We start from the raw sequence: 26,931 nt of genomic DNA, 5'->3' as shown, positions 1-26,931 counted from the left end.
TACAGGGAGAGGGTGAGAAAAGAGAATGATATAGCCTCTGGATACGATCCATTGCACCCAGGGACCTTATATGTTTAGCCAGGTGTTAAGTGCAAGGATAAGTGTCCCCCAACTGCCTCCAGAAGAAGACATTCAGGCTTCCCTTCAGGAACACTGAAAGGGCTTCCCCTGGAAAGGAATCACTGAAGCACTGGTTTTGAGGGCCACCTCTACCGCACAGGTGGCATCTTTCATTTTGGCTCCTCCTTCTGCCTCTGGGGGAACTCCCTCCACATGAGTCTTGGAAAGGCCCTTGGGATTTCTTGAACCACATTTTTCCACCACTCCTCTGGTTCCTAGAAAATGACCTTTGCGGGGTGGAGAAATGTTCGCCCACAGCAGAAAGGCCTTACCATCCTTCTCGCACCTAGATAAAGTCTCATTCACTTTAGGGCCAAACAAGGATGTGCAGTCAAAAGGAGCATTGATGAAAGAAGACTTGAATGGTTCCACAAAGTCACAGGTGCATCCAGACGTGCCTCCTTATGGCTACCCCTGTACCTGCTGCTCTAGATGTCCCTTTCGCTGTATGAGAGGACAGCCTCATGGATGAATTGGACACAAACTCCAGGATGGCCAACTGGGAGGCCACTTTCTCTTGGACCCCCTCAGCTACAGCTCCTGTCAAAGTGTCTGACAATTCTTTAATCATATCCAGTTGGAGTCTGGTGAAATATGCCAAAAGATTCAAGGACCTTATGGCAAAGGTTGAAGTGTGGACCTGCTTCCCAAATCTGCCCACAGCCAGAGACTCCATTTTGGGAGGATGGACATTTCTCCTCAGCAAGTCCCTTTTTAGTGGTGGCCACTATGACCATAGTATCCACAACCAACCCCTTAGCCCAAAACGGTTTATCTTCAGGAGTGGAAAGCATCTTATCAGGTATTTTGGAGATGGGCAGGATGGCATCTGGAGCCTTTCATGGCCACTATGAAAACAACTGAATGAGTTCATCAGTGGGCGGTGTCAACCAAGAGGTAGACTGGCAGGTGCCGAAAGCTTGCAGGTAAACAGATCGATCAGAAGAAGGCTTTTGGGACTTCCAGGCACCCCTTTGTTTTAAAATTTCCAGGATGTCTCCAAATGAGACATCTTCATGTGGTGATCATGGGAACCTTTCCCCCTTATTGAATTCTGTATCCTCAGCAACTGATTCCTGGGGGAACCCAAGTGCTTCCTCTTGCACTTTTTCTGAAGGACCTCCAAAGGGAGATCTGAGGAGGTATAAAAAAGGACAGTACCGGAGCCTTGACACCTGAGGTTTCAGAACCTGCTGCCCCAGAGGACAGGCAGGATGAATAACTGAACTAAAGTGGGGTACCTCTTCCGAGGGGAAAAGCAGTGACAGAGTCTCTGCAAGAAAAAGGGCCCTCTGTATAGCCTCGAAGGCCAACCTCCCTGAAGAGGGAAGGGGGCCCAGAACTGAGAAAGACGGCCTTGGAACCTGGGCCACTCCCCGGTCACTCCCCGCTCAGAAGAACCGACCCTAGAGACCAAAGTCGGAGCTGAACTAACTCAAGTCGAAGCTCCGAGGAACAGGGATGATGCCAAAAAACCTAGAACAGAGACCTGCCCACTGGAACCGAAAAGATAGCTACAGTTCCGGGAAATCTCCGGTTCAGAAATAACCAGAGCTCAGGGTAACTACCAGCTCCGAAGAAAAACTCCAGTGCCTGTACAGTCGGTGCCAGGAGATCTGGAAGAGAGGACTCTAAGACCTCCGAAAAAGGTTAGGAGGAGGAGCATGGCGTGAAGGAAGTTTCTATACCAAGACACAAATGGGGGGACTGAAAATCCTCTAGCCCATAAAATTTTATTCACTAGCCTCTCCACGTCAAGTTCTAAAAAATACGTCTGGTACAGCAGGACTGACAATGAAGGTGTTAACAGGCTTCTGCAAAAACACTTCAGGCAGCTCCCCAACAAAAGGGTCAATTGAAGGAGAGTATGTAGTTCTAGGCAATGTAGTCTTAGGTAAGACAGTAGTTATTACTTGTAGTCACTTGTTATCACTTGTACTTGTAGAGGCTTTCAACTTCGAAGGGCTCAAAATGACAATAGGTGCCAGAATAGCTGTCTGCACCAGAGTGTCCGCAACAGAGGCCAAAACCAAAAAGTCTTTAATTTTTTTAGTTTTGTTAACAGATGGGAAGGTTGGAAATGAGATACTCCATTTCTTACTTTTTTCCAGAGAGCACAAAGATAAAGGCGATGAGACATCTGTCTTTGGTTTATCTGCAGCAGACAAGGCTTCGCCAAAGGCAGAAGGAAGTGGTTATTAAACCTTTCCAGCAGAGCTCAGTGGCTAAATGTGAGACATTCTGCACTCTTCCTGTAAATGGTGTGGAACAAGACAATAAATAAAATGAAAATCTGATGAGGGAATTTTATGGACACACTTATGGCATTCTTTGAAACCAGAGGGGACCTTACCCTTCTCAGCCATGTCAAAACGAGTGAGAGACACTAAGAGGAAAAATAATTTTCCATTATTTTTTAAATATATCTTTTTATATATTTAAAGGAAGAGGGAAAGGGACTATAAAAGCAACAATAGTGGTAGAAGTACACAATAGTGTACAAGGACAGGAAACGAACAGAGGGAGAAGGGAGAACTATCAACAATGATAGTGGGAAATGCACCAAAGGTGCAAAAAGAAAATGCATCAATGACTGTACTTGAGGAATACAAGAAATGTAAAAGGAAAAATTAAAGGAAGCAGAAACTGTAAGAATACGACAAAAAAAAAAAGTTTACCTGAACCCTTTAACGCTAGAGAGTGTTAGCTAGTCGTGACTTCTTCAGAAAGTGGCAAATGAGATCTGAGGTAATTGAGAGAGGGGGATTCTGGGTAGAAGTGAAGCTCAAGAGTTTTTAGCTGGTGCTAGCTGTAGTATTAGTGTGAGCTCAAACTTTTATTTCGAGTATCTTTTCCTACTGGTGTAGGAATTTGTGATTATACTTTCAAGGCGTAGAGGTGCATCGCCAGCTGGCTTCCTTTGGTTCGTAGTTTGGCTCAGTGGCCTTTCGTGAGTGGTGCTAGCTGTAGTATTGGCAGAGTCGGTTCTAACATCAGAACAGAACCCATCTGTCAAGGATAAAATGAAGATTGACATCAGATGAAAGGGCTAAATAGAGATCAGTATAAGCAGCAGCACTATTCGCTAGTTAGAGAAAGGTAGACTATGTTCAGATTAGGAAACAGTCTTTTTTTTTTTTTTTTTTTAAAGAAACGATAGAAAAAACAAAGACCTGAACAGGAATAAGGGTAGAGAAACCACTAAATGGCAGCCGGTAGTCAAAAAAACACAGAAAAGAAAAGCTCCGATGCCAGCAACAGCTAAAAAGGGAGGAAAAGAGCAGATACTACACTTAATGGCGAAGATTAAGGCAGAAATTATAGAAAAAAAAAAATAAGTCTTACTCATTCAAGAATCAAAAAAAGTTATGTACTCACCATAACGTTCCATGTTAGTTGTTCATCTCGCCTTCATTCTTACTGATGGGATCGGAGCCGAGGATCGGCTCCGACTCAGCCAACTGCAAAAGCTCAAGGTCTTCAACTAGCTCTAGGCCAACTCCCTATCCCATGATGCACCCTGATCTTCCCACAAATCTTGCTGCCACTAACTACCTACTACCATAAATATGCCACTCAGAGTTGGCCAAGAGACAATGCACCATATAACAAAGGTGACGGACCTCAAGTAGACTGGATGGGGGTTGGAGGGTGGGATGCAAGAATGAAGGCGAGATGAACAACTCGCAATGAACGTTATGGTGAGTACATAACTTCTTTATGTGAAGTTGTTCTATCTCGTCGTTCATTCTTACTGATGAGTAGCATCCCAAGCACCATCTTTCTTGGGGGCTCACGGAAGAATGTTCCTCAGAACTGTGGAACCAAAGGAGGTCCTGTCCCCGGAGGCCTTGTCTACTTTGCAATGAGTGATAAAGGTATGAGGTCTTGACCAGGTAGCTGCTGCACAAATAAAATCTAATGGTAACCTTAAAGAAAAGGCTAAGGAGGTTGAAACAGCTCTAGTAGAGTGGGCCTTTATTTAATGTTGTAAGGGAGAATTTTCTGAACTACAAATGAAAGAAATACAATCTAATAGCCATCTTGACAAGGTTACCTTTTGTCACTGGGAAACCTTTTTTTGACTCCGAAAAAGAAACAGAGCTGATCTGCTGAATTGTTTCACCCTATCTAAATAAAATCGGAGTAGTCTATGAACATCAAGTTTATGCAGCATGTGTTCCATCCCATTTGTGTATTTTGGAAAGAAAACGGGCAACTCAATGGATTGGTTAAGATTGGTCTCTGAACAAACTTTTGGTAAGAAGAATGGATTAGTTTGGAGTGAAACTCTGTCATTATGGAAAATCAGATAAGGAGGTTTAATGGTAAAGGCCTGCAACTCAGAAATCCTCTGAGCAGAAGTAATAGCCATCAAAAAAATAGTCTTCCATGAGAGGAATTTCAAATGACAGGATGAGGCTGGTTCGAAAGGAGGTAATATAATTTGGGACAGAACAAAATTTAGATTCCATGACATAGCTGGATCTCTGGTTGGTGGTCTCAAATGAATGGTGCCTTTAATAAAGGCTTTAGAGTGTCGATGTGACATATTAGAACCTTGGAAGCAAAGATGAAAGTTTGAGATTGCTGCTAACTGAACTCTGATGCTAGCTGCAGGAGCTCCCTCACTGAAAAGTTTAGTCAAATTCCAGTATAGATGGGATCGGAGCTAGGCAGGGATCAATATCATTCTGAGATGCCCATAGAGAAAATCTCTTCCATTTGCTAAGATATAACTTTCTGGTGGATGATTTATGACAGGACGTTATAGTATGTCGGGACTCCGCTGAGAGGTTGTAAATCCTGGCTATTGTTGAAACTGGAGCGGCCAAGCTGTCAGATTGAGGGAATGAAGAGAAGGATGAAGAGCCCCCGATATATGGGTCAGCAGATCAGGAACTGGGTCCAAGATCCAGGGTTCTTACAAGAGATGAGGCTTGGGGAAGGGAAACCAAATTTGCACTGGCCAGTAAGGGGCTATTAAGATTATGGCCCTTCCCAGGGACTTTGCTTTCTGTAACACTTTGGGCATCAGAGAAAAGGGGGGAAAGGCATAAAGGAGACCTAAAGGCCAATTGTGCACCAGTGCATCTTTTGGGGCATCCCCCAGTGGGGGATCAGGGCAAAGTAGCTGCTGCATTTTGTGTTTGTTGGGGTTGCAAAACGATCGCAGCAAGGTTGGCCCCACCTGCGGAATATCCGTTTCGCTACTTGTTTCTTTACGACAACTCGTGAGGCAAAAGAATTGCCCTGCTTAGCTCGTCTGCCATCACATTGGATCTCCCCGGGATATGCGTTGCTATCAAAGCGCAGGGTGAAAACTGCCCACTGCCATACTCTCAGGGCTTCTCGACACAGGGGGTAAAGATTTGGTTCCTTTTTGTTTATGTACCAGACCACTGACATGTTCTGTCTGAAATGGAATTGTTCCCGAAGGTAGAAAGTCTTGAAAGTACTGCAACACTAGAAGTGCATCTCTCAGGTCCAGAACATTTATATGTAGAGGAGACTTGTGTTTCTTCTACGTGCTTTGGGCTGCTGTTCCCCAATAATGCACCCCCCCCTCACCCTATCAAGGAAGTGTCCGTGGTTATCATGGCTATGGGATTGGGTAGAACGAATGGACAGCCCTGAGTTACCTGTGGAGATGTCAGCCACCATAGAAGGTCCTTCTTGCAGGTATTCATTACGATGATTTGGTGACATTGGAAGTTCCTGAATGAAAGGACCATTGAGAGAAGAAGAGCTATTATAGAACTCGCATGTGCGTTCGAGCAAGGGTAATGGCTATGATTGCTGCCGCCATTGAGCCTAGCAATTTGAGTACCACTGAGGCTGGGGCTTTTGTCCTTGGAAGCAAGTCTAATATTTATTTTCGTAAGAGAAACTCTTTCTGGAGGCAGACTAACGTTATTGAAACTGTGTCTAGTTCTGCTCCTATAAAAACAGTCTGTTGCGATGACGATAAGGCAGATTTTTCTGAGTTGATAGTAGCCCCCAATTGGTTGCAGAGATTTAGGGTTGTGCCCCTCACCTGAATGAGTTGATGCTTGGTGGTGGCAGTGAGGAGCCAGTAATCTAGATATGGAAACACCTGGAATCCCAAACGTCTCAGGTGAGCAGTGACTACTGCCATACATTTGATGAACACTCTAGGGGTTGTAGTGAGACTAAGCGGCAGAGCGCGAAATTGATAATGGCTGGCTCCCAGCCAGAGGCGTACATGATCCCTTGGATGGCCTATCCATCTTTATGTGGTAGTACACATCCTGAAGATCTATAGAGCACATCTAATTGTCTTTCCCCAGAAAGGAGAGTATTGACTGAAGCGTGACCATCTGGAACTTTGTGTTTTTTTTGGTTTTTTTTACTGACTTGTTTAATCTGCTGAGGTCCAGAATAGGTCTCCAGTCCCCCGTTTTCTTTGGAAAAAAAGAACCTTGAGCAAGTTCCAAATCCTCTCTGGTCTGCTGGGACTGGCTGGATGACTCTTCTCCAGCAACCTTTGGACATCTAAGGCTGCTTGATCCCTGTGACTGGGTGGAACATCTGGGATTTTCTTTACTAAAGGGGGTGGAGTGGGAAAGGGAAGAGAGTATCCTCTGGATATTATGTTTTGTACCCAGCTGTTTTTTTTGTTATTTTTAGCCAGGCATCTAGGTACAAAGAAAGAAAGGCGCCCCCCAACTGCCTCCAGAAATGAACAGTCAGGCCTCCTTTCAGGAGCGCTGATAGGGCTTGCCAAAGAACTGATCCGTCGCCCTGGTTCTGCAGACCCCCACTGCCGCGTGGGTGACATCTTCCGTTATTACCCCCTCTGCCTCTAGAGGGAGTTTCACCACGAGTTTTCTGGAAAGATCCTTGAGATTTACGGAACCATATATTTCCACCCTCGCCCCCCCCCCCCCCCCCCTTGGGGTAAGGTATATTCAGGGTAGAAAAACATACTCAGACATCAGACAAGGTCTGACTTTTTCCTGGCAAGTGTTTCCTTTACCTTTGGTCCGTAAAGGGACGAACCGTCAAAGGGGATGTTAATGAAGGAAGACTTAAAGGGTTCCGCAAAAGAACATAAGCGTATCCAGGAATGTCTCCTAAGAGCGATTCCTGTACCCACTGCTCTGCTCATACCATCAGCTGCATATGATAACAGACACATGGGCGAGTTCACTGTCGAATTAAGAGTGGAGAGCTGGGAAGTTACCTTGTCCGAAACCTCTGCAGCTACTGAACCCTGCAAGGTGTCTCCCAGCTCCTTCAGGAGATCCCTTTGTAATCTAGTGAAATGTGTGAGGTAGTTCAGTGTTCGAAGGACAAAGGCCACTGAACTAAACATCCACTTCCCATATATGTCCATGATCCTGGATTCTCTATTATGAGGATGAACAGATGAAGTCTCTGATAATTCCTTCTTGGTGGCTGCCGCCACCATAGCATCAACAAGCACTTCTTTAGTAAGATAAGCTCTATATTGAGGGCAAGTTATAAATTAATTAGGCCTCCTGGGTACAGGCTGCATGGTGTCTGGGAACTCCCTTGCAATTTCAGTGAGTAATTCGAGCAACTCATCGAAGGGTGGAGACACCCAAGAGGTGGAGGGTTGAGACCCAAAAGCCTTCAGGAGGACTGACTTATCATCAGTAGTGTTAAGGGATTGCCAATCACCCCTGAAGGGGACCATGGGAAACCGTTTGACTCATCCAAGTCAGTATCCGAAGTAACGGACTCCTATGGGGAGTCCAGATGCTTCCTCTTGCAAAGTCTCTTCCTAGGCACCTCTTCAGTGGGAGCTTCTGGAGAGGTCTCGGAAGAACATGGCTCACGCAATGGGGCTTCCTGAGGCTCAGGATCTCTACGCTTTAATAGAACGTGTGATGAAGAGGCAGACACCAGTGCTTTCAGGGAGGGAGCTGCTAGAACTGATAGAGTGGTCGTTGGGGTGGACAAAGCCCACCTCATAGCACTGAAGGGCCCTCGCTCCCAACAAGAGGAATCCCTCTAATTCGAAGAGTCTAAGGAAACTTTCTGTGCCAGTACAGAAGGCTCTGAGCCAGAGGTCGGGGCCGAACTTGCACAAGCCGAAGCCCAGAGAGATGAAGTCGGCACCGACAAGTCGGTCCTACTATCCTCCCCAGACCCGACCGGTGAGTGTTGGCCCAGAGATCCTTCGGTCGGCGCCAAAAAGTCTACAGTAGGTGTCGGTCCAGAGGGTTCCACAATCATCAGTTCCGCTCTCGCTGGCTCAGAAACTTCCATGCAGATCGGAGGAGGAACAGAAGATATTGGGGGAACTAAAGTTGGGTCAGTGCAGATAAAATTTTTGCTAGCACTGGTATCTGTAGAAACTTCACCACCTGGTCCACATCCAAATCAGACAGTCTACTTGAGGCCCGTGAAGAATGTGACAAAGCCACCAACTGTAAAATGGGAGATTTTAATGTAGGAGATACCGGCTCCAAGGTGGGGGACCGTCTCCTAGCCATAACGACAGTCTGTTCTGAAGGCTGTGGAACCGATGTTGAAGCTCTACTAGAGGCTGATTTTAAAGTCGATGGACTCCGTCTGTTCCATAGACTTTTTAGAATGTTTGTCAGACTTATCTAACGACTCATGGATAAGGGTCTGTTAAAATTTTTTTTCAAGAGTTTCCTTTTTCTTTCATGCAGCACTCTGGTGCTAAAAGAGTGGCACATAGCACAGCTTTCCTGCAGGTGTACCTCACCCAAACAGTAGACACATTCAGTATGTCCATCGGTTGTAGACATCTTTTGCCCACATCTTGGGCATTTTTTAAAGCCAGACTTGGCTTTTTCCCTCTCCTGATTAGACATTATATATGTACCAACAATAACAGTAATATTCCACTAATATCCACACACACCAGCTATTAAAGCCTTGTAAAAAAGAAAGGCTCTGAGAAAATTTAGCTATTAATATCACTCTAAGCCAACGATAAACTATCTACCCTGTATATAATATAAAAAAAAAAAAAAAGAGGAAGGGCTCTAATCCAACACACACACACACACACACACACACACACACACACACACACACACACACACACACACACACACACACACACACACACACACACACACACACACACACACACACACACACACAAACACACACACACAAACACACACAAACACACAATACAATTGTATAGTTAGGAAGAAAAAAAAGGCCTAAAAACACTGCCACTAACACTTGCCTACTAATATCAGTATAAATTTACTAAGTTAAACTATGTGCCCTGTGAAAAAGAAGAACTATAATCTAATAGATACACACACTCCATTCTAGAGAGAATAAAGGCCTAAAAACACGGCCACTAATATCTCACTAATTTACTAAAGACTTAAACTAAGGTAGAGATAGAGAGAGAAAAAGGCCTAAAAACACAGCCACTAGTATCTAATTATATAATCTATTTTCTAAACTATCTAAATCACTACCAGGCTAAGCTATTTTCAACAGTTATTAATCAGAAATATAAAGATATTCACTGGACAGAGCTGGTGAACATCCAATGAAGTTGCAGCGGCAAATGAGATCTGAGGGAAGATCAGGGTGCATCATGGTATAGGGGAGTTGGCCTCGAGCTGGTTGAAGACAGAGTTTTTGCAGTTGTCCGAGTCGGAGCCAATGATCGGCTCCAAACCCATCATTAAGAATGAAGGCGAGATGAACAACTCACATAGAACATTATGGTGAGTACATAAATTCTATTTTTTCGATTCTTGAGCGAGTAAGACTTCTATAATTTCTGCCTTAATCTTTCTTTCGCGAGACAGAACTTCACATCCTCAGTCTTACCACAGTGGCAGCAATCGAGATCTGAGGAGCTGGGGTTAGAACAGGGCATTAGGGGTAGAGGAGGAGCTTGAGAATTGGATCCGAAGTGTTGTAAATGCAGCAGAGTCAGATCAGATAACCATTTGTGAGGAAGAATTAAAGGGACAACATCAGATCATTTAGTTTTCCATTTCTTTTTAACAGAAAAATGGGGCCAACAGCATTATAAATGGCAGCAGCTGCTTCCCCAGGGATAAGCACAGAATTCTGACACAGCTGGGAAATCTTCACTGTTCCCTCTCTCAGAACTGACGAGAGTGGCTCACCGTTGACCACGGAGAGCACTCCGACAGCAGCCAGAGGATGTGTCTAATCACTGGACTAATAGTGGCTGTAGGTGATGCACCAGAGGTATCTGGGGCAAAAAATGAGTGGTCTGACGTATAACAAATGGCCAACAGCAGAGTCATCCACCTTCGGCTGAGGCAAATTGCTAGTCTGCTGTGGTGGCAGAGGCCATTTGCTTAAAATTTTCTTCAAAAAAAGACCAACCTTACAACTGAATTTGTTCCATGCCCAGGTTGAAAATGCAATTTCTTTTCTTTTGAAAACAAATAGCAAAAGCCAATATTTAAAAGTACTTTTTTCACAGACAAACAATAAAAAGCACTTAAAACACTTGGCCACCCCCTAATAGTACAATAAACAACTTCAACTAGAAAAACGTTTTTCAATTATTAAAAAAAAATGTTTAAACTGACAGGAACAAAAAGTACACTTGGTCTCATGACTGTCCCCTAAAATATTAACTCCTAGTTTTAAAATAACATTCCTGAACGAAAGTGTGATGGCCTCTCTTTACCCCAGGCCAGTAATCAAGGAGCCTCAATTCTCACCACTGACATGGTCACTAAAAACAGGAATGGATTTACACATCATTTCAAGTGCAGCTCTCTGCATTACGCACAATTTCCCCAAACAGCACACAGGAAACCTGCTTCAGACCTGGGACTGGACTCTCCCTCCAGATCCCAAACAAGACTCTCCTTGGAGTACTGTGTCCCAACTCCAATTGACACACCCACACCTGGGTATTTGATTTTCACACACACTGTAACCATGCCATCACCAGTCAACCACTCTCAGGCTCTTGTATGGGTATCCAGTTACACTGAGTAAAATTAATACCAACATAAATGGTAACAATTTGTAACCAAAGCACCCAGGCATTTCGGAGTGGCCAAGGCATCACTAAAGCACAAGTACTCTCGATATGTTAAAGTATTCTCTAAAAGACCAGCTATAACGAAAGGTATAAAAACAAGAGAAAACTAAATATACAAGTACAATAAACACCAGCGTTTCAACCACAGGAGAAATGAAAACAGTCGGACAGACACAAAAAAAAAACACTACCGTTTCCAGACTGTCCAAAAAATAACTGTTCTCTAGCTAACTTAATACAGCAAGAAAAGATTAGATGCCCTGATGCTTACTTCCATAAGGCAAGGCAATGAGCTTCTACCAAATGAACTGACCGACTGTGATAACTGTCAGATTTTTATATCTGGTTCAAAAGAAAAGAAAACATGCTGCTGTCAGAGTTCCATCCTCTCAGAGCTGGTTATAGAATGGCATTGCATTTTATCACTGAACTCTGGTATAATACACATACAGAGCTTTGCCAAGATCTGTTGCAGTATTTGAAAATTATAGAACAATTTCAAAAACTTCTATTCTTCCCTTCCAGAATTATTTGTTTAAACATTTAATCAGTTATAACAGTGCTGATACATTTTTAACACAAGCATCTGTACAACTCAGTGTGATAGTCAAATGACAAAATTTACAAATCTCCAGCTAACTATGCTGGCATATGTTACACATGCACTGCCCTATTCTCCCTGGTACTGATGGCAATACCTCACATCGTCACAAAGTATTAACAAATCATTTTTAAATGGAAGATTTTTCCCCAGATGGAACTTCTCTACCCAGCAAAGAACAGCACAAGCCAACTGTTGACCCTCGCAAGCCTCATAAGAGCATACTTGGAGGCAGAAAAGCTCTAAAGGGCTTGGCTCTCAAACAGGTCCTTTTAGTCAGCTCAGCCAGAGCTGACTATTTGGGTGCATGGAAGGTACCCCGAAATGTTGGTAGCTGTCTAGCTGTTATATCCTATGCAGGATATAACCCATATAGCTTAGGCTATTGCAAAAGTGATCAATATGAAGCTCATTCAGAGAAAAGTCACATTCTTTCACTGGAGGAAACTCCGCTCCTCCTCATGAGTAGATGACCTCCAGGTATACAGAAACATTTATAATCTAGCTGCAAGCTCCACAAAAAAACACGGCCAGGTATTGGGAGGGGTACTGGCTAGTGTCAGAAAGAAATGACTTGCCAAAAAGTGGTTTAGACACTAGATGCCTTAGCAACCTGTGGAGGTGTATTGTGTAAATGGCTGGGCAGACACTTGTGAACCAACAGGAAAATTCCTGGGTGCAGACTTGCAGGTGTGAACATCCTGTTTATCATGGAGTTGTCAACCTTCCCGTTCCTTATTTAAGGCATTTTGTAACAGGTCCAGGGACCACCAACTGATACTGGTCTTTGCCATGGTGGGATGTGCTAGGGGTTGAATCTATAGTGACCCCAAAGAGGACATTGCCAGATGCTTTGCTTCTGGCAGGCATCAGGGCCAGGGGCTGCCTCAAAACTAAAGCAACAGCTGAGGCCTTCAGGCCATGGGGTGGGGTCTGATGAAATAGCTAATTCAAGGGTTTCTCCCTCCTTGTCTTTCAAGATGCATCTCGCATTTCTTCTTTTAGGAAAGAGGTGAATCTCAACATATGGTTTCCTTTGTTTGAAAGGATTCCTATCTTACCTTTTAAGGCTTAAAACGAAAACCCTGGCAAATACTGCAATTAGCCTTGTCTGACACAAACTCAAGTAGTGTGCATGCTGGATGTTGTAATCTATACGAAGAATCTGACATTTGCAGGCACATCTGGCTACCTTTCCTGAAATGGACATGCCTTACATCTCCATGTAAAATGATTAATTTACCAGATTTCTACTCAAAATGAAAAATGTTTATCAAACTCTAGGAATGAAAGGTGAAGAAACTGGCCACCAAAGCTGTACTACCATCTCGATGCACTTTTGTCAGGCCTGGACTGATGCTTGGCTGTGATGCATTCTCCTGTAGTGAACATGTAACGTGGCAAGAAAGAACTGAAGATGGTACAGGCAAATGCAACAAATACCAGGTGCACAAAGACATCTGACATAATGCATCAATCTGGGTATGAAAGAAGCATGTTCAACTCTGAAAGCCAGACCAGATATTGGGACTCAGCCAGCAGCAGAAATCCCTTTAATGATGAATGCAAATGAGCCACCACAGAAACAAAATTTAATTTCCACCATGGATGTGAAATGCACTAATACTTTTCTTAATAGCTTTCAAATTTATGATCTGTGCAACTAGATTATGAAAATAAAAACATTTATTCTATACCTGACATTCATTTTTGCTGTAGACAAGTTGGGAGGCTTGAATGCAGACTTGTCACACAGGATACTCTTAGTATGGCATGCTGAAACACGTGGTGAACGCCGTATGTTAGCTGGAGTGCCAATAGTTATACGGGTGGTTCCCTGGTTATGAGCTGGAGTACAACTGTCTTTAGGCACAGCAGACAAAGGACTGAACAAAGATCGCCTTTCTTTTATTGCTTTCTGCAAGGAAAAAGACAAGCAGACTTTAGGACATTCCACCATATTTTATTCCATAACAAAACCATCTTCTGAATTCAAGTTATTAGAGTCAGACTGCAACACTAAATCAACAACTTATTGGAATACACAGCAGCTTGCAGCATCAGATGTGACTGCGTCTGGTTCAAAGTAGTGGTCCTAAAGTTACAGAATTCAAAAAACACACAAGAGACAAGCACTAAAAGCAAACTACACATCATATAAGCATTGCAAGTACTGCTTAAGAATGAGAAGTCCTGATTGAGATTTATGTTAAACTATCTGTTCTCAGTTACTGGATCATTGTAGCAGGAACCTGGGAAGGGATAGTAACTAAGGTTATTGGCTGACTTTCTTTCAGGAGAAGGGATGGTATTGCATAATCTGGCCATAAACCCATAGTAAGGACTATGGGGACATTAATACAAGCATACCACTTGGAGTGCTCTCACTTCAAACATCCCCTGCAGTTCTTGGTAATAAGAGCATAACTGCACTGAAATCATTGCATGCTGGGCATGCATGGATTAAAGATATGCCAAAAAGCACAAATTGAGATTTAGCCAAAGGTTAATGGCCTGCTTCAGATTTGCTTTTGTCCATAAATATTGCAAAATCTAGCAAGGCAGAAAGTACAGTTGTGAAGAACTTAAGAGCAGATGTCCTACTGATCACTGTTGCAGTATTCCAAACAGATGGGTTATCTTGGCTGATGTCCTGCCAGGGTACCAAAGTTTAAACTTCCCTGGACTGTACATCAAATGTATGACCTGAGCTCACAGGCATAAGGGTGTATAGGTGGACATATGAGCATACACCCACAGCCCTGAGGCTGAAGGTGTATAGGCAGACATATGAGCATACATCCTCAGCCTCAGGACCCTTTAAATAGGGCAGAAACAGAAAAGTTGATGTTATCCCAAACAAATGGGGAGGAGGATGGGAAAGAATACTGCAGTCATCAGTAGGAAATTTATTATAGGTTTTTACACAAATGTACTACAGCCTGACTGAGATCATTGTTGCAGTATTTCACACAGAAGAGTGATTCCAACATTTGAAGGGTGATGAAGGGAGGTTGGCTGGATTCCCAAGATGTCTGCACACTGAACAGATTTTCAGCTCTCTTAGTGTGAAAAAAAGAACCAAAGAGAAGGGCAAGTAACTCTGCTAGTGTAGTAAATGTAATGACTGGCTAGCAAATGCACTGCCTGGATGCCAGCAAAGAAGAAACTAAGAGCCTGAAAGAAAATAAACTAAAAAAGTGAAGAGAAAACAGTGACTGGGAATAATACTGCATCTGTTCAGCAAAAAGCACTTCAAGTTCCAAATTTGGTGCAAGACATGGCTTCCAGTAATCTAGGGGAAAATAAACTAAATGTGCTAAGAGCTGATTAAACTAAATAAAGCATTCAATGGGTGTATAATCTCAAACAGATGGGAAAAATGGAAGCAGTTTTAAACAGCTGTTCAGGTTAAGTGAAAACTGCATAAAAAAATAAGAGGTTGAAATGAAAAGGTTTGCAGAGTATGAGACTGCTCAAGAGAAGCTGTTTATAAAAAAATAGAGTTAGAGGATACAGCATGCAGGGAAAACCTGAGATTTTCTGCTGCAACAGAGAAACTGGAAAGGACGGACTGTATTCATTTTATGAAAGCACAAATGAGCAACTGAACTGGCATTCTGCAACAGAATTTGTTAATTGAAGGGGCATATTGTATGCATATTCCAAACCAGACAATGAAAAAGCAGCAAAGACCCGTATTAGCAAAGATGCAATTGTATCAGCAGAACGAGTTGATCCTGCAAAAATTGTGACAGAAGGGCAAGTATTAAAAATTGGAGACTGTAGAGTTTTTGTGGAAAATGATTATTCACTCTACACCATGCATAAGAAGGGCACATTTATCTCAGCAATATGGGAACACAGAGGCAAGTGTGAGAGTCTAGCTGTTGTATCCAGATGATTTTTAGAATATTTTTTTATGGGGTATCAAAATCACTTTTTATGCAGAATAGGCTGAGGGGGAAATACAAAGCATTGTCAAACAAAAAGTGAGCCATTAAACAGAAGGAGGCTGCTCTTCTCATTCTTCTAATAAAACTCTTGAGAATTTGCCAATGAAACCTTTTCCAATGAAAAATGCTCGAGAGACAGAAAGAGCACAGGAGTTGACTAAAAATTGTGAGTACCTTGGACATGAACCGGAGTCTGGGTTTGGAGGATGGAGATGAAAATGAACAGCAAAACTGAAATTAGTGAACAAATGTGAGGTTATAAAGATAAGACTTTTGTTGACTTTGTTAAACTTGTAGGAGATTGTAAAGCATATACCCTACTTCATGTCATTAATATTTAAGACTCAAAGGAAGGCGGAAGTAATCAAGTAAAACAATTTTTCTTCTTAACATTATTTGTATAAAATATTTCATGATATAAATCATATTTTATATAGTAAAGCATTTTCATTTTTGTATGTGATAAGATACTAAAGTAAAAACAAAGTACCTTTTTCAATGTAAAGAGAGAAGAAAGGCTGGACAAAAGCATGTTTAAGTTAATATGCTGTAATCCTGGTTTGTTGAGTTGTGGAACGGATTGTAAAAGTGCACATATTATAATATGCATAGACTTTATATGTTATAGCTTACTTTTGCATAGGTGAATATCTGGATTAAGACTATTGCATTTTATCTAACAACTTTTTTGGACAAGCAAGTAAATAAAACAATGAATGTAATTAAATGTTTTCCTTTAGCAAAACAAAATTTTCAGCACAAGTTGCGAAGTCTTCAGGTGAGGGTAGCTATATACTTAGTTCTCAAGTTTCCCTGGACAGAAGCTGACAACAGGTCCAAGCAATAAAAGCAAGAGCATTTTAAGGCTAAAAAAGAAGTTATGTACCTACCATAACATTCCATGTTAGTTGTCTTCATCTCGCCTTCTTTCTTGCTGGTTGGGATCGGAGCCGATCCTCGGCTCCGACTCGGCCATCTTCTATAGCTTGAGAGCTGTTTACTGGCTCAAGGCTACCCCTTATCCCATGATGCCTAGCGCTAGCTACCCAGATCTCGTTTGAAATAGCTAACCACAGACACAGCTATAGAAAGAATCCCTCCAAACAAAAAGTTAAGCATACCTGTCCTATTCTCCAAGTCAGTAGAGGAAACAAACCAGAGAATACTCAGCCAGTGAAACCTGAAGTCTTCTCGGTCCAATAGGATAGGGGGATGGAGGGGGGACGCAAGAAAGAAGGTGAGATGAAGACAACTAACATGGAACGTTATGGTAGGTACATAACTTCTTTATGTTAAGTTGTCAATCTCACCTTCATTCTTGCTGGTTGGGACAGCATCCCTAGCACCTACAATCCTGGGTGGCTCATTGGAACAGATTCTTCAGAACAGTGGAACCAAAGTTAGCTCTACTCCTGGAGACCAAATCAAACTTGTAATAAGAAATAAAGGTATGAGGATTTGCCCACGTAGCAGTAGCACAGATGGAGTCCATGGGCAACCTAGACTGGAAGGCTACAGAGGTGGCTAAGGCCCTAGTAGAATGACCCTTCGGTTTGATAGAAGTCGTTGTTCCTTAGTTGATAGATAAAGGTAATAATGTGAGACAACCACCTGGATAAGGTCACTTTGGAAACTGGGAGACCCTGTTTGCCCAGAGCATAGGAGAGGAATAGTTGGTCAGACTTCCTAATATCCTTTGTCCTATGCAGGTAGAAATGCAATTGTCTATGAACATCCAGTTGATGTAACTTGTATTCTGCCTTGTTGGTGTGGTTAGGAAAAAACACAGGTAATTCTATAGATTGATTCAAATTATTTTCTGAGCAGACTTTTGGAAAGGAGGAGGGGATTAGTCCTCAGAGCAACCCTGTCCTTATGAAATACTAAGTATGAAGGACAGGTGCATAGTGCCTGAAGTTCAGAGACTCGTCTGACTGAAGTAATAGCTACCAGAAAGAGAGTTTTCCAAGATAGAAACTTAATGGAGCAGGACACTGCAGGTTCAAAGGGGGGCATAATCAAGGTTGTTAGTATCAGATTAAGGACCTATGGAGGAGGGGGATCTCTCAATGGGGGTCTAAGGAGAGTAGTCCCTCTTAGAAAGGCTTTACATAGCTTATGAGACATAATGTTTGCATTAGACCACCCAACATGAAAATTTGAAATGGCCGCTAATTGAACTCTGATTGTAGCAGAAGCGGACCTCAAATGAAAGAGTTCCGTTAAGAACTCCAAGATTTCGTGGAGATGGTCTGTGAAGGGATCAATGTTCCTGGCTTCTGCCCAACAAGAAAAACGTTTCCATTTGCTAGCATAAGTCCTTCTAGTGGCAGACTTATGGGAGGAAACAATGCTGCGTACTGCCGGGGAAATGCTGGGAAGCCTGGCTAAGGTTGGAAGTGGAGCAACCAAGCTGCAAGCTGGAGTGTTTGAAGAGATTGATGCAGCCCTCCTGACTGATGGATCAGCAGGTCTGGAATAGGATCCAGAGTCCAGGGCTGCTCGAGAAGGTAACTGTGCAGGAACGGGAACCATATCTGTCGAGGCCAGTAGGGGGCAATGAGGATCATCTTGAAACCCAACAAAACTGCTTTCTGTATGAGTTTTGGTATCAAGGGAAACGGAGGGAAGGCATAAAGAAGTCTCTGGGGCCAATCGTGGACTAGAGCATCTCTAGGAAAGTGACCTGGAAGCGGAAGAAGGGAGAAGTAGTTGCTGCATTTGGTATTGAAGGGGGTAGCAAAAGGGTCACAGCAAGGCTGTCCCCATTTGCGGAAGATCAGATCCGCAACTACCCGACTCCGAGACCACTCATGAGGCATGAGAATAGCTCTGCTGAGCCTGTCCGCTATGACGTTGGATGTCCCAGGGATGTGCATTGCAATCAGAAATCGGTGGGAGGAAATCGCCCACTGCCAGTGTCTGAGCGCTTCTCGACATAAGGGGTAGGACCTAGTTCTGCCCTGCTTGTTGATGTACCACACCACTGACATGTTGTCCGATTGTATTGCAATGGTCCCAGAAGGGAGAGAGTCTGAAGAGCTTGCAACACTAGGAGCACAGCTCTCATTTCTAGGACGTTTATATGCAGATGGTACTCGTGAGTCTGCCAAGTGCCTTGGACAGTCCTTCCCTGATAATGCCCCCCCCCCCACTCTATCAGGGAGGCGTCTGTGGTCACTGTAGCAACCGGAGGGGGCTGAATGAAGGGTCTGTCCTGAGTCACTAGAGGGGAGGCCATCCACCAGGAAAGGTGTCTTTTGCATGCTTCTGTAATCATGATCATATGAGACATGGAGAGCTGTTGGAAGGACCACTGTGTGAATAGAAGCCACTGAAGGATTCTCACGTGAAAACGGGCCAGGGGTATCAAAAGAATTGCCGCTGCCATAGAGCCTAGAGTTTGAAGGACATACCTGACTTGTACCCTTTTGCACTGCATGAGGAATTGAACTTGCTGGCGAATTGTGGACACCCTGTCCGAAGGTAGCTTTGCGTACATGCTCCTTGTGTCCAAGTCTGCTCCTATACAAGTAATAGATTGACAGGGCAACAAGGCAGATTTTTCGAGATTTATAGTAATGCCTAGCTGAGAGCAAATTGAAATTGTATAGTCCCTGGCTTGAAGTTGATGCCTGGTAATAGCAGTGAGGAGTCAGTAGTCTAGATATGGAAACGCCTGGAATCCTTGATGCCTCAGGTGAGCTGTGACCACTGCCATACATTTGGTGAACACCCTGGGGGTGGGACCAAAGGGCAGAGCTCTGAACTGGTAATGACTGGCTCCCAGCCAGAAGCGAAGGTACCTCCTGGAGCGTCTGTCCATCTTGATATATGATAGTATGCATCCTGGAGATCTATGGAGCGCATCAAATTGTCGTGACCCAGAAAGGGTATAATGGACTGTAGCGTGACCATCCGAAACTTTGTTCTTTGAACAGACTTGTTCAGTCTGCTGAGATCCAAAATAGGTCTCCAGTCCCCTGTCTTTTTTGGTACCAAAAAGAACCTCGAGTAAGTTCCAGATCCGTGTTGGTCTGCCGAGACTTCCTCGATGACTTTTTTCAAGCAGTTTTGAAACTTCAATAACTGCTTGGTCCCTCAGATTGGGTGGAACATCTGGGGGGGATTTGCGTGACGGTAAAGGGGGTTGAAAGAATGAGAGTCTGTAACCTCTGGATAGGATTGAATGTACCTATTTGTCTTGCATTAGGTTTAGCCAGGCCTTTGGGTACAATGAAAGTCTTCCCCCGACTGCATCCAGAGGCGGACAGTCGGGCAACACTTCAGGGATGTTGGAAGGACTTGTCAGAGAAAGATTCTGCTGCCCTGGTTCTGCAGACCCCCTCTGCCATGAGGGCGGCGTCTGTTATTTCCTCCTCTGCCCCTGAAGGAAAAACCACTACGTGTGTCAGGCAAACCTCCCTGGGATTTCCGAAACCACATTTTCCCACTCTTCTGACCCTTGGGGTATGGTCTGGAAGGAGTGGAAAAACTGACTCCCACGGCAGAGTCTTGCCTTCTTGCTCACACCTAGTGAGAGAGTGTCTTTCACCTGTTGTCCAAAAAGGAACCGTCAAAGGGAGTGTTGGTGAATGATGCTCTAAAGGGTTCCGCAAGGTTACGCAGCCGCATCCATGCATGTCTCTGAAGTGCCACGCATGTGCCTGCAGCCCTACTCGCACCATCGGCTGTGTAGAAAATGAGCCTCATGGAGGAGTCGACTACTGAGTTAAGGGTTGCCAGCTCAGAAGCCACTTTAGCCTGAGCCCCTTCAGCCGATGGATCCTGAAGGGAGATCCCTCTGAAGCCTGGTGAAATGGCATTAAGTAGTTCAGTGACCTCATGGAGAAGGTCGCTGAAGCAAACATTCACTTCCCGTATCTGTCCATGGTCCTGGACTCCCTGTTAGGACGATGGACAGTGGAAGAAGTTTCCGCTAACTCCTTTTTAGTGGCTGCTGCTACCACCATGGCATCCACAGGAACACCCTTAGTAAGGAACTGCCTGTCTGGGGGAGCAGGGATAAACTTGCTTGGCCTCCTCAGGGTTGGTTCCACTGTATCCGGGGCTGACCAAGCCCTTTGAGCCACCACTAACATTAGTGGATTGAAGGTCGGGAACCGAACGCATCCAGGAATACGGATTTATTCTTGGTAGGGGCTAGGGTATTCCAGTTCCCCCTCTGCTTAAGCATTTCTAGGATGTCCGAGAAGGAAACATCTTCAGAGGGGGATCTCTGGGACCCTTCCGATTCATCCAAATCCGTATCCAAAGTGACAGACTTGGGGGAGTCAATGTGCTTCCTCTTGCACTTCTTCCGAGGGGGCTCCTCTGAATGATCAGGGGAGGCCTTGGAAGAACAAGAAACACCCAATGGGGTGCCCTGGAGTGCTGGTTCCCCATGCTTGGGGTCTGGAGGAGGGACAGAGGTTGACGCAGGCATTACGGGGAACGGAGCCAGTGGGGGTCAAAGGTGGAGCTGACTGGGAGTACAGCACACTCCTCATGACATCGAAGGCGTCCCTGCCATGATGCAGAGAAGGCTCAAAGGCCGATGTAGGAGCCGAGCTCACCTGCGCAAACGCTCAGAGAGGGACAGCGGGGTCGGACAAGGGACCGATGCCACTCACCCCCTCGGAGCAGATGAGGGAGTCTCAGCACCCAGATCCCTTGACGGAAGGCACCATCAATGGGATCGGAGCAGACGACGGATCCGAAAGAGCAATAGTTATCGGAGCAGACAGTTCCACGACTCGAACCCCAATAAACTCCGGCACTAAGCTCAATGGAGTCGGAGGTGGAACATCAATAGAGATGGACTGAGCCGACACCTTATGAGGGCTGGACAACATTTTGGCCAGTGCCTGCGACTTCAACAACCTACTGACCACTCTCTCCACGTCGTGGTCCGAGAGTCTAGAGGACAGAGAAGAGTGTGCAGATCTATGACTGTGGTCACTCTGCAAAAGGGGAGACAGAGGAGTGGAATGAATGGACTCTAGCGAAGGGGACCTCGGCCTTTTTTGGGTCCTTGATGACTCCGAGCGTACTAGTGGAGCAGACGAGGAAGCAGTCTCCTCGGTTCCGGCCGGGACCGAAGACGTAGTAGGCAAAGCTTGGGCCAATGACAGCTCCAAGCTGGGAGCAGACAATTTGGCTGGTTTAGGGGATTTCACTGGCTGAGCCTTGGCCGGGGAATCCTGAGCCTTGAGAAGACCCCTCAAAATAAGTTTATTCTTGCGCTCCTGCAGAACTCTTGGGCTAAATGCATGGCAGATAGAACAAGAGTCCTGCAGGTGCACTGCGCCTAGGCAATAGACGCAAGAAGTGTGCCCATATGTCAGAAACATCTTCTGACAGCATGAGTCTCACTTCTTGAATCCCAACACTTTGGATTCTTTAGACATATCCAGCAAAAAGAAAAATCACAACTCTAAACTACTTTGGCCAACAGGCCAGCAACACTAAGCAAAAACAGAACACTACCACAAAAAAAACACAATATAAGATAGATTTTTTTTTTTTTTTTTTTTAAAGACTAGGAAGCCTCTAACTCAAACGGATACCTAACCAAAAGACTAATACGCTACTACAGAGGGGAAGGGGGGGGGGGGGACTCTCTAATTTAAACGAGTTCTAAGGGGGAAACCTACAATACACTAAACAAAATCTACTGCTTATAGTCTATAAAATAACAATTACAATACAAAAAAACCCTAATCTGACAAAAAAAGGCAGATTAATGAAGATATACAAGCATGAGCTAGTAACCATGAACCTCGCAGCTGAAGCGGCAAACGAGATCTGGGTAGCTAGCGCTAGGCATCATGGGATAAGGGGTAGCCTCGAGCCAGTAAACAGCTCTCGAGCTACAGAAGATGGCTGAGTCGGAGCGGAGGATCGGCTCCGATCCCAACCAGCAAGAATGAAGGCGAGATTGACAACTTAACATAGTTAATGTTACAGTAAACTCTCAGTTAACTGGTACCCATGGGGATTTGGTAGATGCTGGATACAGTAAACTCTCAATTAACTGGCAGCACTCATAGGGATTGGTAGATGCCGGATAACTGTGGTTTCTGGTTGCTTGAGAGTAATAGGCCTGACTAATACTGTACCCTACACTATTTGTTTGGTTTGACTTTTCTCAGGCTGGGGAGACAAGGAATTTATTCCCATCTTTTTTAAAACTCAAACTCTAAAAACAGCTAGTTATGTACTCACCATAACGATCTATGTATGTGGTCCATCTCACCTACATTCCTTACCCAGGGGTTCGGAGCTGAGAATCGGCTCCGACTCGGCCAAAACTTTCTAGCACGAAGTCTCTAATTGGCTGGGGTAACCCGGTATCCCAGGGTGCACCTCGCCCTAGCCCCAGATCTTGTTTGCAATCATAACACTCATAACCCATACTCAAACACTAGAAGAAATCCAGCCAGATAGGGGAACAAATCACTGACCTTGAAGGGTCCACGGAGCCAAACAATTCTTCTAGGAAGGGGGCATGTGGGAGGGTAAGTAGGAATGTAGGCGAGATGGACCACATACATTGATCGTTATGGTGAGTACAAAACTAACTGATGTTATGTGGTCCTATCTCGCCTACATTCTTTACTCACGGGACAGCGTCCCTAGCATCTCTATCCTGGGAGGCTCATAAGAAGATACTACTGAGAACCGTGGAACCAAAGGAAGCCCGGCCCCTAGAAGCCACATCCAGCTTGTAATGAATAATAAAAGTGTTGGGAGAAGCCCAAGTTGCCACAGCACAAATATCATCCAAGGAAAGCCTAGCATGGAAAGCTACTGACGTAGACATAGCCCTGGTAGAATGAGCCTTGACGGGAAAGGGTAAAGTTCTGTCTGCTGACGAGTAGATGAATGAAATGCAGTCTCTGATCCATTTAGAAATAGTGCACTTGGAAATAGGACAACCTGCTCGGTTCTCTGAAAAGGACACAAACAATTGATCAGATTTCCTAATTTGCTTCGTCCTATGTAAATAAAATCTCAGTTGTCTGTGCACATAAAACTGATGAAACCTGAACTCTGCTTTATTGGAAAAGTTCGGAAAAAACACTGGTAGCTCAATAGATTGATGAAGATTGACAGGGGATGACACCTTCGGAAGAAAAGACGGGTTAAGCCCGAGAGAGACTCTGTCCTTGTGAAAGACCAAATATGGAGGTTTAATGGACAAGGCTTGAAGTTCTGATACCCTCCTGGCCGATTTAATGGCTATCAGAAAAGCAGTCTTCCAAGATAAGAATTTAAAGTCGCAAGTGGCAGCCGGTTCGAAGGGTGGTGACTTAATAGCTTGTAGCACAAAGTTCAGGTCCCATGGCAGTACAGGCTCAGAAACTGGGGGACGAAGTAACCAAGCGCCTTTTAGAAAGGCTTTACAGAGCTTGTGGCTCATAAGAGAGGGCTCATAAGATGTGTGAAAATTGGAAATTGCGGCCAACTGTACTTTAATGGTAGCAGGCACTGAGCCCTGACGGAACAACATGGCTAAAAAATCCAAGACCGACGGAATAGGGGCTGTGAAGGGATCCAACCCTTGGGCCTGAGCCCAAATGAAGAATCTCCTCCATTTGCTGGAATAAATCTTCCTGGTGGAAGACTTATGAGAAGACAAGATGTGCACCACTTCAGGAGAAAATGAATGTAGCCTGACTAGGGATGGAATTGGAACAGCCAGGCTGTCAACCTGAGGGTTCGCAGGGATGGGTGAAGTTATCATGACATGTTAATCAGGAGGTCCGGCACTGGGTCCAGAGTCCACGGACCGTCCAGTGCATACTGTTGAAGAAAGGGGCACCATACTTGTCGAGGCCAGTGTGGAGCAATAAGAATCATCCTGCTTCCCAAGGATATGGCTTTCTGTATCACTCTTGGCAACAGAGGAAAAGGAGGGAAAGCGTAGACCAGACCGGAGGCCAATCATGAGCTAGAGCGTCCCTAGGAGATTCCCCCTGTGGGGGAACCAGAGTGAAGTACTTGCTGCATTTGGCATTGAGGGGGCTGGCGAAGTGATCGCAGCAAGGCTGACCCCACTTTTTGAAGATCTGAACAGCCACTCAGTTGTTCAGGGACCACTCGTGAGGCATCAGAATAGCTCTGCTTAGCCTGTCCGCTATCACATTGGACTTACCCGGAATGTGCGTTGCCACTAAAAACCGCTGGGAAGACACTGCCCACTGCCACACTCGCATGGCCTCTCTGCAGAGGGGATAAGATTTGGTTCCCCTGCTTGTTCAGGTACCACACTACGGACATGTTGTCCGAGTGAATTACAATCGTTCCCAGAGGTAGAGAGTCCTGGAGTGCTCGCAACACCGCTCTCATCTCCAGAACATTGATGTGCAAATGAACCTCGTGGTCTTGCCAGGTGCCTTGGACCGTCCTGCCTAGATAATGCCCCCCCCATCCCATTTGGGAGGCGTCCGTGGTCACCGTGGCCACTAGAGACATAGGAACCAAGCTCCTTCCTCTGTCCAGATTGGAGGAGTGTAGCCACCAGAAAAGGTCCTGTTTGCATCGCTCCGTGGGAAGTATCAAGTGGGAAAGAGGAAGCTTTTGAAAAGACCACTGAACCGACAGAAGCCACTGTAGGATCCGCATGTGTAACCTGGCCAGAGGAACCAGCATGATGGTGGAGGCCATAGATCCCAAGAACTGAAGAACTAACCTGGCCTGAACTTTTCTGAGGGGCAACAGTGAGTGGATCTGAGACTGCAACACCCTTATCCTTGTCCTGTGGCAGAAAGGCGCACATTTGAATAGAGTCCAGCTCTGCACCTATAAAAACAACACACTGTGGGGGCTGCAAGGCAGACTTTTCCCAGTTCAAAGTAATTCCTAGACATTGGCAAAGTGAAATGGTCAGCTCCCTGGCTTGAACGAGCAGATGCCTGGTGGGGGCGGCGAGAAGCCAGTCGTCCAGATACAGAAACACCTGGAATCCTAGACGTCTCAGGTGAGCTGTCACCACTGCCAAACACTTGGTAAACACCCTGGGGGCTGTGGTGAGACCAAAGGGCAGGGCACGAAACTGGAAGTGACTGGCTCCTAGCCTGAAGCGTAAATGACTCCTGGATGCCTTTTCCATTTTGATGTGGTAGTAGGCATCCTTGAGATCGATGGAGCACATCCATACTCCTTTCTCCAGCAGTGGAAAAATGGACTGAAGTGTGACCATTCAGAACGTAGCGATTCAGTCGACAGATCCAGAATGGGCCTCAGGTCCCCTGTTCTTTTCGGCACCAAAAAGAGTCGTGCGTAAGTTCCTGATCCGACATGGTCTGAGGGGACTGGTTGAATGACTCCCTTTTCTAGCAGCTTTGCCACTTCTAGTGCTGATTGATCCCATTGACTGGGTGGGACGTCTGGGATCTTTCTGACTGGAGGGGGTGTCAACACAAAGGGAATAGTGTAACCTCCGGTAACTATTCAAAGCACCCAACGATCCTGGGTGATGCTCTCCCAGGCTTCCGGATGCAATGAAATTTGGCCCCCAACTGGCTCCGGAATAGCACAGTCGGGCAACACCTCAGCAACGCTGGAAGGAAGAGCCGTGAAAAGAATCACGGTCTCCCGAGTTGCGGGGGCCCCCTCTGCCTCTAGGATGGCGTCTTCCAAAATAACCCCCCCCCCTCCTCTGCATCTGGAGGGGGACTCACCTTGAGCCGTGGGAAAGGACCTCAGACTTTTTGAACCACATTTTCACTCCTCTCTGAGCCTTGGGATAAGGCCTACAAGGGAGAGAAAAATGGGCCCCTACGGCAGATAGGGTCTTTCCCTCCTGTTCGCATCTGGTGAGGGCGTCTTTCACTTTGGGTCCAAAGAGAGAGGACCCATCAAAGGGGGAGTCAGTGAAGGAAGACTTAAAGGCCTCCATGAAATGACACAGGCGCATCCAGGCTGGCCTTCTGAGAGCTACGCCTGAGCTACCTGCCCTACCCGCCCCTTCGGCTGCATAAGATATGAGCCTCATGGACGAGTTGACAATGGACCCTAGGGTAGACAACTGGGCGTTAACAGTCTGCGCTACCGCCTCAGGCATGTTACCAGTCAGAGTATCTCCTAGCTCATTCAGGAGATCTCTTTGGAGCAGAGAGAAATGACAGAGGTAATTCAACGACCATAAGGTGAAGGTCGCTGAAGACAGGGTACGCTTTCCCATACCGGTCCATACTCCTGGACTCCTTGTTAGCAGG

General features: G+C 45.2%; 1 protein-coding gene across 1 annotated transcript in view; it reads right to left on the bottom strand.

Annotated features, from left to right (window-relative positions):
• The window catches only part of NUSAP1 (nucleolar and spindle associated protein 1), a 727,399-nt gene that overhangs the window by 409,786 nt on the left and 290,682 nt on the right, over nucleotides 1–26,931 (bottom strand). The window contains exon 4 of the mRNA XM_044073513.1: nucleotides 13,448–13,668. Within this exon, the coding sequence (XP_043929448.1) occupies nucleotides 13,448–13,668 (221 nt within the window). The remainder of the gene's footprint in view (nucleotides 1–13,447; nucleotides 13,669–26,931) is intronic.

Source organism: Protopterus annectens, chromosome 6.part0, assembly GCF_019279795.1.
Source record: "Protopterus annectens isolate FY-2018-M chromosome 6.part0, PAN1.0, whole genome shotgun sequence".
In the NCBI taxonomy this organism is placed as follows: domain Eukaryota; kingdom Metazoa; phylum Chordata; order Ceratodontiformes; family Protopteridae; genus Protopterus; species Protopterus annectens.
The sequence above is the reverse complement of the archived record's forward strand: the minus strand, read 5'-3'. Positions and strand labels throughout refer to the sequence as shown.